The sequence below is a fragment of the Pimephales promelas genome, chromosome 5 (genome assembly GCF_988280905.1).
Source record: "Pimephales promelas chromosome 5, fPimPro1.hap1.1, whole genome shotgun sequence".
NCBI lineage: Eukaryota > Metazoa > Chordata > Actinopteri > Cypriniformes > Leuciscidae > Pimephales > Pimephales promelas.
This window is the reverse complement of record NC_142773.1, coordinates 36647274-36661167: the sequence shown is the minus strand read 5'-3', so window position 1 is coordinate 36661167 and position 13894 is coordinate 36647274. Positions and strand designations below refer to the sequence as shown.

Sequence of the window (13894 nt, the reverse complement as noted above, 5' to 3'; positions counted from 1 at the left end):
ATGCTTTCATCTGTATTCTACACAGAATGCAAAAAAAAAAAAGGTGACGTACATAAATACAAATGCATAAGATTTTAATGTTGTTAAATGAAGAGGTTATAAAATGTATACAAGTTTCACACAAATGTAAACAAATAAATTTCACAAAAGTTGGCCAACATTTCTTAACCTGTAGTTCACATATTATAGCGACTGAAGGGCAATTCCTGGTGAATAAATGTATTGTGAGAAGTACAAGTAATTATTCTTATTATCGAATTGAACAAAATCCAATTTACATTGTATTGAATTGTAATGCAACCTTATTAAGGAGGTGTAAAATGAGACACATGGAAGCTTCCATTAGTCTTAAAGGGATAGTTCACACAAAAATTGCAATTTTGTCATCATTTACACTGAAAAAAGTTAAGTTGCTGCCCTAAATTTAAGTAAACTTTAAAACCTTACCAAGTTAAATCTTACATAACGTCATGTTTAAATTGGTTAAATTGTTGCTTAAAGTAATTGGGTTGTTTTAACCCAATTTTGGGTTAAATATGGACAAACCCAAACTTTGGGTTAAAAATGTCATTTAAAATGTTAACCCACTTAAGGGGTTTGTCAATATTTTATCCAAATTTGGGTTGAAATAACCCAGCATTTTTTAGAATGTGTTTCTGACATGGGTTTTTACCTTTTTAGTGTAATCACCCTCATTTTGCACCAAAACCAAAAGACTTCTGTTCAACTATCCCTTTATTGACTAAATAACACACAGAATACTAATAGTAGTATGTCAGTATGCTATTTCTGTAGTATGTATACTGACTGTAATGTATACTGTGCAGTATTCAGTCAGTTGTAACCCAGCACCCCGTTTCTAACTTAGCCAATTAAACTGGTCCATATTGAAGGCAAGGAGGAGGATCGTTTGAGAACAGTGTGAGATCCATGGACCCCTTCCATCAGCATTCAGATACTCATGCAAGAGTGAGATCATCATCTTCAGATCTTGTATTTCTGTTTCCCTCTGTTACTGATCACGCAGATGTGCTGTGAGAGGGGGGAGAGAAAGATAATAGAAAGCCATTTAAAAAGTTTTTGGGCCAGTATTTTTTTTTTTTAAAAGATGTTAATATTTTTATTCAGCAAAAAATCTAATTGATCAAAAATAACAGTGAAGACTTTTGCATTGTTACAAACGACTTCTATTTTGCTGTTTATTTTACTCACTATTCAAAGAATCCTGCAAATATTAAAATTTTACAAAAATATTAAGCATGTTCTCAACACAATAAGAAATTCAAATCATCAAATGATGCTGAAAATTCAGCTTTACCATCGCAGGAATAAATTATAATCTTTTTTTTTTTTAATATAGAAAAATAAAAAAAGTAGTTAATTTTTAAATTGTAATAAGTTTAGTTAGTTTTCACGGAGGCGTATTGCATTCACTTGAAGAAAAAAATCTACTCTGTTTTTCTGAATTAACGAGTTAATTTTTCATGAGAAAAAAAATTTTGCACTGTTTTTCTGAATTAACGAGTTAATTTTTCACGAGAAAATTTTTTTTGCTCTGTTTTTCTGAATTAATGAGTTAATTTTTCATGAGAAAAATTTTTTTGCTCTGTTTTTCTGAATTAACGACTTAATTTTTCATGAGAAAATTTTTTTTCTCTGTTTTTCTGAATTAATGAGTTAATTTTTAATGGAATTTTTTTTTTGCTCTGTTTTTCTGAATTAATGAGTTAATTCAGAAAAACAGCAAAAATACATTTTCTCATGAAAAATTAACTCATTAATTCAGAAAAACAGAGCAAAAACTTTTTTTCTCAAGAAAAACTAACTCATTAATTCAGAAAAACAGAGCAAATTTTTTTTCTCATGAAAAATTAACTCATTAATTCAGAAAAACAGAGCAAAAACTTTTTTTCTCATGAAACATTAACTCATTAATTCAGAAAAACAGAGCAAAAAATTTTTTCTCATGAAAAATTAACTCGTTAATTCAGAAAAACAGAGCAAAAAAAATGAAAATTAACTCATTAATTCAGAAAAACAGAGCAAATTTTTTTTTTCTCATGAAAAATTAACTCGTTAATTCAGAAAAACAGAGTAGATTTTTTTTCTTCAAGTGAATGCAATATGCCTCCGTAAGTTTTGACTGATTTTGGATCCAATACATGCAGTCTGGATGACTTCTTTTTTCTGCAAAATGCTTTCTAGGTGGGCAGATCACAAGATTTTTGGAGCGTGCTGCTGTCTATGATGTATGCATATGAGAGATAGATACTAGATTGCTGGATAATTGAGTTGAACAGCCCAGGGCATTCTCTGAAGTGGGTGTCATTTTTCACAACAGCTCACTTACCCCTAGCAACCAGCCCTCCAAATGGAGACAAATGGACAACTGTGCCGCTGCAGAGAGACTTTTCTTCCTAATTCTCACCCTGCTAATGCTGTCTGTCATTTCACGCTTTGGGTAGACATTGCAGACTTAGTTCAGTAATACGTCACCGCAGTTCAAGCAAACAAACTCATTTATGTTCTGTGCATTGCTCTACAGCAAGTGTGCGCCTTAAATACTCTGATCTCACACCAGTTGTCACTTCTAGACTTTGGAATAAGTAGACATATGGAGCGAGTCCCTCGTTTCGGGAGATTCCCACAATAAGCTTTCAAAAAGCTCTTTGCCAGAAGTGACAAATAATATTAAATATTTTTTGTCACTTCTGGTGACAAATAATATTTCTGTCACTTCGGTGTTCTTAAATTTTAAGAACACCGAATTAACATATCAGCATGTCAGTTTCAGTCAATGTAACATTTAACCATTTAAATGTGGTCTAATGTTGATAAAGGGACTCTTACATTGAGATCTCTAAAGTATTCATTGTAATCCAAGGCATAGCCGACCACAAAACGATTGGAGATCTCAAATCCAACATCTGGAACAAATACATAAAAGAAAAGAAAATGTTAATCTGGTCTTGTGATATTTTGGTTTTTAAAATACAAAAAACCAACAGTCAGGCACCTTTAACCATGTAAAGCCTGACATGAAATAACTGTCATGACTCATAAATATATTAACTTATCTAAAAAAAATTTTTTGTTAAGATTCAGATCAGATTATTTTTATTTACCTCCTTGTCAGCAATCAAAACTATTTTCATGGCAAAAGTTCAATTACAAAAAAATACTATATATATATATACATAAACACGCACTACCAGTCAAAAGGTTTAGATCAGATCAGTAAGACCAGGGCTGCTTTATTTGATGAAAAAAATGACAAACAGTAATATTGTGAAATATTATGACAATTTAAAATGACTGTTTTCTATTTTAATATATTTTAAAATGTAATTTGAAAGCTGAATTTTCAACATCATTACTGTTGCTGATTACATATCAGTTTTCAGTGTCACATGATCCTTCAGAAATCATTCTAATATGCTGATTGATCACACTTCACTATATATTCACAGAAAACCACTCTTTTAAATTATAATAATATTTCACAATATTAATGTTTTTTTTTTATCAAATAATTGTAGCCTTGGTGAGCAGAAGAGACTTTTTTTAAAAACATAAAAAATCTTACCGATCTAAAACTTTTGACCAGTAATAGAAATATATATATATATATATATATATATATATATATATATATTACCGGTCAAAAGTTTTAGATCGGTAAGATTTTTTATGTTTTTAAAAAAAGTCTCTTTATATATAACATATATACATAAACATAAATAATATGACTTGTTATATATATATATATATATATATATATAAACAAGTCATATTATACAATATATTTTAATAAACATTTGATAAAAATTCTAAACCTTTTCAGGCATAATCTCATTAAATATGTCCTTCAATGAAGTTTTTTTTGTTAAGTAATATATTTAAAGCATCTGGCTTTTATGGATCATGTTGCAAGATATAGAGCTCATTACAACAAATCCATTTTATCTAAACTGAGCAACAATATGCAGTTTGGTGCATTTGCTGACATACAGTGCATATGGCCAAAAGGTATGATGAAATTCTGATCTTTATCTTGAAATAAACCTAACAATGTAACAGTTACTGTTATGTTAACTATATTAATTTCAATAAAGATTTATAGCAAACCAAACCCCGAAGGTGGACATTTTTACAATCATACTAAAAGGCCTTTTACTTGCAAAAAAACATATTTCAATCAGATGACAGAAGATTGTGTAGAACAGGATCTTCAGCAAAGTTTTGATTATTTAGAGGCCTGTGCAACAAATATGATACAGTAGGCTTTTTAGTGTTAAAAAATATATATTATAAAATTACATTATCCATTATGCAGAGTTTGTAATCATCACTTACAGTCTGGCAGATAACCTTTCCCACAAGGCACCCTTTTCACCAGCAACCTGCAATAGATATAAAACACTCAATTTGTGCAAGTCTTCACCAATAATATAAACATATCAGCACATTCACACACATACATACACAGTCCTACTGGACTGACCAGGTAAGGAGACATAAAAGTACAGCTCAGGCTTGTACTAATCTATTGGTCTGTGGACTGACTTACCCAGCTACTTTGATCATTTTGGGCTTGAAGGATTCAACGTGATCCAGCAGAGTCTTCATGGTCTTCCCAGTGTCCACAATGGCCTGTGGGAAGGAGATGAAGCCAAATACAGACGGCTGTCACACACTATCAGCTTAAGAAGCACACTCGACAACTCAAGAAGTCTTGGCATTGCATGAAATAATGACACCAGAGGCACAAAATCAACACTGGAATGTTTGAGTTCACTGTACTGTAAAATGTTTTATAAAACATTACTGTAGTCCATATCTATAAGTCAAAATCAGTAGGGTTGGTGTAGTATTTTGTCCTACATGCTATATTATATTATATTATATAAAAGTTTGAGGTTGGTAAGATTTTTATCTTAAACATATAAAATGTTTATGAAAGGCGTATTATGCTCAAGGCTGCATTTACTTGATCAAAAATACAGTAAAACAGTAATATTGTGAAATATGATTAAAATTTAAAATAACCGTTTTCAATTTCAATATATTTTAGAATGTTATGTATATTTAATAATTTTTTTGTGAAACTGATTAAAAAAATCAGGAATTTGATGAATAGAAATTTCAAAAGAACATTTATTTAGAATAATATTTATAATATAATATATTTGAAATATAAATCTTTTGTAACATTACAAATGTCTTTACTGTCACTTTTGATAAATTAATGCATCATTGCTGAATAAAAGTATTAATTCCTTTCTCTAAAAAAAAAATCTTTCTGACCTTGCATTGTATTAATCATAGAATTATTATACAGTTTATGCAAAAATAATACATTTAATGTAGGTCCCTTTTAACGGCATGAACTCTTTTTCCAGAAATGTGAACGTTTCCATACTTTTGTAGCTGTATCAGACTGTAAACAAGACTGTTATTAATTTAACATCAAATCAAAACTAAAATGTAAGCCACATATGGCATTATTTAATGTGAAAAGTTTGCAAAAAAAAAGGCAATTAAGACTGAAAAAAACAATCATCTGGCTTCTAAGTCATATGGAATGAACGCAGCTTGAATGCTTGGATAAGTAGAGGCACAAATCGGTACATGCTTGACTGACCAGGGCAGAAAGCAGAGGAATTCGCTATAAAGCATCTGAAAGGCCTCTATTTATTTGAAAGGATATTAAAGTGATTGAGGGAGTGAGTTCACCCAGACAGACGGAGCTCATCTCACAGCAGACGTACCTCCACAATCAGGACGTTCTTCGGTACATGTGAAGAGACAGACAGGACATGCGTGACTGAACACACTGAACGCTCACGTCAACATCACAGCATTCAACAACTCACAGAGTTAACTCAATGTCGAAGAATGTTTAGGGGAAAGGTCATACTGTGTTAGAGTAATGAGAATTACCACATTAAATAATAGGAATTGCAAAAACAAAACTAAACTATATGGAGGATACCTTGTACGACCCAGTGACAGGTTTTGATTTATTGGATTATGTCAAGGTGGCATAACAAAGACATCTTAAACAATGTCATATTTGCATTCAAAATGTCATAACTGAGCGAATGACACTTAATGACAGTTGTCACAAACATGCATAAAACTTTCTTCATATTCATAACGTCATGTCATGATTATGAAGGTGTCATGTTAGTCTTATACACACCCCTTCAAGTAAAGTGTTACCCATTGTACTAATGAGAATTAGTGTGAATGCACGTAATCGTTGTGAATACAATTTCATTTATGGTAAAACGTGACAGGTTTCCATGGGATTTACCCTTGAGCTATTTTTAACAATTATGTGATGAACAGCAATGAACATTTGTGTAAAATTTGATTATTACTGTGCAGACGGCCAAATAAACTACACTGCTTTATGGGCTCTATTTCCCAGCATGCATATTTTCAAGATTATTAACAGAGTGGTTTTATATTCAGGTGTAAATAAAAAAAGACCAACAATCTCTTACTAAAGATGTGTCTGTATCACAGACTCACGAACTGTATCACAATCCTGAGCTCTACTGGGAAATCCAATTACTTGAGCAACTGAGCAGATCAATCCTCTTACTGAAGAATTAGACATCATAAACCTTTGACAAACTGTAACCACTCAGTCATGTCAAGCACAAGAGCACACACACACGTATTCAGTTATAGCAGAATCAGTTACTGAAGGAAAAAAGAACTGGTTAAATGAATTTTAGGTTCATTATAATTATAGTTAATAATAAAAATATTAATAATAATAAAAAATATTAAAATATGTATATATATATATATATGTTTTTTTATATATATTTTTTATTATTATTAATATTTATTATATATATATATGAAGAGTTCAGATCCAAAAGCCTCTAAGTGCCATTTGAAATTTTCTTCTAGAATGATCATTTTTATCAAGCTTGTATATTTAAGTTCAGTGATTTCACTTAAATGGCAATGATGATTATCTATTAATTGTTATTTAAGTGAAATTACTGAACTTAAATATACAAGTTTGATAAAAATCATCATTAAAGAAGAAAATTTCAAATGGCATTTAGAGGCTTTTGCATCTGAACTCTTCATATATATATATATATATATATATATATATATATATTTTTTTTTTGATGGGCACCATTAAATAAAATTTGTGCAATTACCCAGAAAAAAAGGTATCGTTATTAAAAGAGGTTTTAAATTTTAATGAAGGGAAAATTGGATAATGATTGGAAAGATTGGAAAAATAGCTGCAAAGTCTCTACAAATAAATGCTTATCAAGGCTGCATTTATTTGTTTTTAATTGTTTTTCTATTGTAATATACTTTAAAAAGCTGCAAAGCTGAATGTGATGCTGAGCCATTACTCCAGTGTCACATGATTCTTCAGAAATCATTCTAATATGTGACCCTGCATCACAAAACCAGTCACAAATCACATGGGTATATTTGTGGCAATAGCCAACAATACATTATATGGGTCAAAATTATCGATTATGCCAAAAATCATTAGGATATTAAGTAAAGATCATGTTCCATGAAGATATTTTGTAAATGTCCTAATTTAAATGTGTTTGTGAGTGGATGCCGCAAACTCGTGAACATCAATGTACAACTCTAAATGCCATTTTCTCAATGTTTTGATTTTTTTTTCGATTTTCAAATAGTTGTATCACAGCCAAATATTGTCCTATCAACAATAATAACTAACAAACCATCCATTCATTTCAATGGAAAGCTTATTTATTTAGTTTTCAGCTGATGTTTGAAACTTTTTTTTTTTTTTTGACCCTTGTGACTGGTTTTGTGGTCCAGGGTCACATATGCTGAGTTGATACTCAGTTATCATCAATGTTGCTTAATATTTTTGGTAACCAAACAGTTGATATACCCCATTGAAAACAGGGTACATCAACTGTTTGGTTCATTCTTCAAAATATCTTCCTTTGTTTTCAACAGAAGAGAGAAATTCTGAGTAAATAATGACTCAATTTTAATTCAAAGTTAATTCAATTCATGCGATTCATTTACCCCAAAACAAAAGATACGGTATTATAATCATTTAAAAAATACTACTATTTTTGTCTTAAATTTCATCATGAATGCAGACAAGCTCAGTGCTTTCTCAAGATTTGGAAAGTGTGCAAAGGATTGTGGGCGATTAAAGGATGCGAAGGATACACTTGATGCATCCTTCAGAATGAGCTGAATAATGGGGCGTGAAATGAAGCCTGCCATCCAAAGATCCTTCTAATTGAGACTTGATGACGTGGCAGCCGGGGGACGCAGCCTCAACAAGTGCTGAACTTTCTGAACCTGCATCCTATTCTTCTGCGCTCCAGAATGGCAGGTTTGTTTGAGCTGCGCCCTCTACTGTACAGGAATGAATCTGCATTTCCATTTTGGTGTGAAAAAGTCTTTACGTTTGCCAAAAATAAAACTTAGTTTTAATAGAACTTAGGTTTATTATCCTATTCTTCTGCATGTGTGTGTATATACACACAGACACACATACATAAATACACACACACGCGCAATATAATGTCAATGCAAAAACTTCTCACTTTATTTTATTTGTATATATTTAACTCAAATTCTGTTTGTTTGGATGTAGGAAACAATAGCAAATAGATATGTAGATATGAAAATATATGAATGTGTAAATCATTTACACATTTAACATTTGCATTTCTTCCTTTGATCTGTTAAACGTGTTTCACAGAAACAGATTAGTCAGTTTTGACCATTTTCCTTTCAAAAACTACATTTAAAGCAAATTTTCTTACAGCCCTCCTAACTTTCATTTTTGCCTTATTAATTTAAATAAAATTTAAAAGGCGTATCTCAAGTCACATTCCTCAAAGTCAAAAAAGATTATATATATATATATATATATATATATATGTGTGTGTTTTTTTTTTTTTTTTTTTTTGCATAGTTATTTGGACAGATTTGATGAAAAGCCTGTGAATGTTTTACCTTTCCATTCAGCACAGACAGGTTCTCTGCTCCTACTATGTGGAGATCTGGAGTTGACTGGTCATTCTGGTTGGAAATCAAGATGAACAAGTCAAATTTTATTATTATATTTCATGTAAAAAACTAAAATAAAAAATACAATATTTAGTACATATTTACTGGGACCAATGTGTCATGGAAATTCTTGTATTATCTACTTTCAATGAGCCAAGCCTAGACATTACATCAAGTTAGTTACATGCTATTATTATTTAATGAGCAAGTGGATGAATGAGTGGAATAAGTGAATACTTTCCAGACAAAGCGATTTAGCAAACAATAAAAATTGTCCTAGATCTGCCTGGGTTTAACAACTATAGGTTTGGTTTGACTGCAATGCTGAGAAAAAAAAACGCCTTCAAAGATGATAATAGAAAATCAACCGACAAAATATAAAGTCATGACGCCCTCTGTTGGCTAAATGCATACAATGCAGTCAACATTCATCAACAACAAACACAATTTATTAGTCATGAAGAAATGAAGCAGAACTGAAGAGAAACTCAGCCTTTGCAGATACTTGAGTGACATATTAGCTCTATTAATGTAAAAACAATATGTTTGGGATATGATTTTTTTTTCCCTGAAAGTAATTAATACTTTTATTTAGCAAGGACACATTTAATTGATCAAGTGACAGTAAAGACATTTTAAAAAAAATGTTACAAAATATTTATATTTCTAATAAATGCTGCTTTTTTGAACTTTCCATTAATAAAAAAAAGTATTTTGGTTTTCACAAAAATATTAAGCAGCATGTGACAGTTTTCATGTGACACAGACGACTGAAATAATGGGATAAATGAGATTTCAAAATTAAAATAGAAAACAGTTATTTTAACTTGTGATAATATTTCACAATTTTACAGTTTTTACAAAGAAGCTTTGGTGAGCATTAGCATGAGCATGAAAGACGTCTTTAATATATCTAACCAACCCCAAACTTTTAAATGCTAGTTTAGCTTTTGTTTTATGTCTGGCTTCACACAGCAATTTGCATGCATAAAGTAGATGATTCATTAGCACTGTGAAGCCATGCTGAGATAATCAGAAACAAAGTGGCATTTGTAAAAGTAAATCATTGTGTCTGTGTGCATGTGTGTGAAAGAAACTTGTGATTCATCATATGATCCAAGCAGCTTCGTGGCTGTTTTAGCGTATAAAACGTTTAGGAAAATCACTTTATATTTGCTCAAATTCAGTAGAAAATGGAAAAGCAGGATCAAGAACAGTACACTCCAAGTGTGCTCACCAGGTAGCTCTTGAGACGTATGAAGTCCACCCTCATGGGAAGGGTCTTGTTGGAGTTTCGGCACAGGACTTTGATGCAGTCCACCAGGTCGGCACAGAACTGAAAACCTCCCTTCAGCACACACAACACCACAATGTCATGATCGCCAAGATCTTCCAGGATATCCCTTGCCAGTCTCTCGGTCCTGGAAGAAACCCATGACAGCGTAACAAAGTCTAACTGTCCATTTTGATCCAAAACTGTTAGGTTTTCATATTGAATTCTCATGGGGGAAAAAAAACATTCAAGCTTATATGCTTCACATGCAAATATTCCTGGTCAAATAATCCTTAAAGTATCCAATTTGAAATGTATCCTCATAATTTAGAACCATACCTTAGCAACTATAAATCCCCAGACTGCTGATTTACAAACTATAACTTCCAGTGAGATTTTCAGTCCAAATATATTGTTCTGATAAAACAAGGATTAGGTCAAATAGCACTCAAATACAAATTAAACATTCTGTAGAAATGTCTAATACAGCAGGATCTTACATCTTATTCTTATCTTATATAATTATGATCATTTAAGATTTTTTCATTTAAGAAGGATGTAAAAAGCTGATTTTTCATTTCACTAGTACAACTATAAAAATGACAAGCTAACAAGCTTGTAATATAAATGCTCACTGATAATTGTAGAGTAATTGCAAAATGAACCCACATGCAAATTATTTGTCATTAACCCCACAAAAGGAAAGGCAGCAATTCATTGCATTGTTCACATGTAGCAATTTTAGCAAACATTTGTAAAATGTGTGTGTGTTCATTTAATTTAAATGTGATAAATTAATTTGACAGCACAATTACAAACTTAAACACTATACTGTAAATTAACGTTACTGTAGTTCTAAATACTGCAAACTGCATTTGAAATCTCAAAAAAGTTGCATTGCTTAAATGTTTTAAAAATGTTATTACAATATAAAAGCTAACTTATATTAAAAGTATTGTTCCATCAGCTCATATGCAGTAGGTTCTAAAAGTGTACAAATATTTGTAATAATAATAGTCTGGTCTGCATGGTGGACGTCATCGGTGTCTCTAAATGGCGCCTCAATTACATTTCCAGTAGTACCTGTCCATGATAACTCCATGTGGGATGTAGACACAGTCCAGATCCTCAGAGTAATGCTCGGGAAAGGTGAAAAGATCCAGCGGGTACCCGGGCCAGTCATCTGGGATCTATAAAGCACAGTTGAGCTGAGGCACATGCATTTTATTTTCACGTGTTACAAACTTTCAGCACCATGTTAGCTAAGTTTACAATATGATTCGGATGGTTTCACACTAAAATGAGTAGCCTACGTAATTCCTTTTGCGATGCTTTTAGTTTTTGCGCACAAACCACAATTCCTTGATCCGTGTCTGTTTGTTTGCGTTCCCATCCTGCCATGTTGGAATTCCTTAAGCTCTTTGCTCTACAAGTAGCCTATCCCCCGACCCCACGAATGAATTCGACTCTACTCGCGTCCCGTCCACATCGGTTTTGTTGATGACGTCATCGGCAGCGCACAGATTGGGTGTCACCGTTGGCGGAGCTTGGCGTATCGGTATGTGGGTGCAAGTGAGAAAGTCTGGGTTTCGTGCAATCCCTGTCTCTTGTTCGTTACATATTTATCTGAAGTTATTAATTATGTATTATTTATAGTTATCTTACGTTGTTGACTGTGTCGGCTGCCCCATTAAAAGTTGTGCAGTGCCAGTGTGCATCACCAGTGGGGTAGGCCTACTACGTCAGTGTCATGAGTGGAAATCAGCCAATGAGAATGATGTGCAATGAATGCAGCGGCCCACTTTAAAACATATAGTATCCGATATAGCCAACCGTGATGATTGCTGATGATGCTGTAATTAAATTAAGTCTCTATTGCTTGTCTGCTTTTACAATGCATTCAAATTTTACCACACAAAACTGGCTGGAATAGCCAAACCTGTTAATTACAAGAGTGTCGCCTACATATTTCTGGCCATATCCTATCTAGGCTATAATAATAATAATAAATCGTTAAAAATGTTTTAAATATAAAAAACATAATCAAATAATTACATTTGGAATAATACAAATAGAATAGCCTATCAAATGTTAAAACTACATGATTACAAAACATAAATGTGCAATACAGTTCTTGATTAAATGCCATGGTGAAAACCTCCATGCTTCTCAGTTGCATGAAGGTATTTTTCTCAAATGCAGTGTGTTTATTTTTTTGCCAAAAATGTGGTTGTGGCCAAATTACCTGATGGCCTGTTCTTCCTTAATACAATGTTCTTCCTTGGAAATACAATGCCTTGACATTTTTTAACACATTTTTGAGAACCTTTTTCCATGCTGACATTCAGCATGGAAAAGTCGTATAATTGGCAACAGTTCTTTAATATTGGCATGGTGCCATCATGGGTCGTTGTACTTCAATGCTTATGATGAAATCAGACCAATTTACTGAGGTTTACAATAGCCTTTCGCTTTACTCACGTTTTCATTTAATTCAAATCTTATGCACTTTGTGTAGTTATAAATGTAGGGATGAAATAAGAAATTTATATTCCTGTTTTTTACGCTGTACAAAAAATTATAGTACCATTTGCTATGCTGCCATTTCTTAGCATACGTAGGCTTAATGTTGAAGAAGATGCCCTTTAGACTGGGGTTGTACAGATTCCCAATATTGTACTGTAGATATAGCTTATGTATGACTTTCTATTGCCTTTATTCTGAGGAAATTGATTAATCCTGGCAATAAGTGATTTCAAGTTTTACTGTCCTTGTGGGTATATTTTAATGTCCCTCAACAGCCACAGGATGCTGTTTAGGTCATTATATTTTAACCACATAGGCAAAATCTAAGATACACTTTCCCCCTCTCTCTCTCTCTCTCTCTCTCTCTCTCTCTCTCTCTCTCTCTCTCTCTCTCTCTCTCTCTCTCTCTCTCTCTCTCTCTCTCTCACACACACACACACACACACACACACACACACACACAGAGAGACACGCTATTATAATTTAAATTTATTGTAATTGAAAAGGAGCATAGCACAATTATTGCCAAGGTCATGAGCTATGTGCAGGGGATGCATAAAATATACATGCAATGCATGTTGCTTTGACAATTAAATAATAAATGGCTTTTATTAAAAAAAAATATTAAATACAATTGTTGTTTAAAAATATATATAATATAAAATATTATACATAATATTTTTGGTTGTCCAAAAATAGGTTGTCAGGTTGTCCCACCCTCACGCCAGTAAACACGTCAGAGAAGAGAAGTCTCTGCAAGCGGGAGGGGACGTTGTTTTGATTAAAGATTAAGAGGCATGAATTAAAAAAAAAAATATGATGTGCATGGATAAATAATTTATATTAAATAATGCAATATTCCATTAAACCAAAAAAAAATAAGCATTGTCCATTTTGATTTCATGGTGACTTTAACCCTATAATAATAATATAACATGCAACACATCCCCATGAGAACATCCCGTACCAGCAGCATCCCTTGTCTCCCTTCACCCCACCCAAGTGCACAAGATTGGCAGGGGCGAAGACCAT

At 32.4% G+C, this 13894-nt stretch overlaps 1 protein-coding gene across 2 annotated transcripts; it reads right to left on the bottom strand.

The window, feature by feature from the left end:
• Positions 1 to 57: 57 nt before the first annotated feature.
• On the bottom strand, positions 58 to 13853 carry prtfdc1b (phosphoribosyl transferase domain containing 1b). Of its 2 annotated transcripts, none has more exons than XM_089131414.1 (9): positions 13830 to 13853; positions 11420 to 11526; positions 10301 to 10484; positions 9010 to 9075; positions 5772 to 5789; positions 4571 to 4653; positions 4357 to 4403; positions 2851 to 2927; positions 58 to 1032 (listed from the first exon to the last, which is right to left on the bottom strand). In XM_089131414.1, the coding sequence occupies exons 1-9, from the start codon at positions 13836 to 13838 to the stop codon at positions 985 to 987; spliced, it is 639 nt and encodes a 212-aa protein (XP_088987540.1). In that variant the 5' UTR covers positions 13839 to 13853; the 3' UTR covers positions 58 to 984. The 2 variants fall into 2 exon arrangements, with proteins under 2 accessions (XP_088987540.1, XP_039533434.1); XM_039677500.2 differs by lacking the exon at positions 13830 to 13853 and adding an exon at positions 11690 to 11842.
• Between the last annotated feature and the right edge of the window lie 41 nt (positions 13854 to 13894).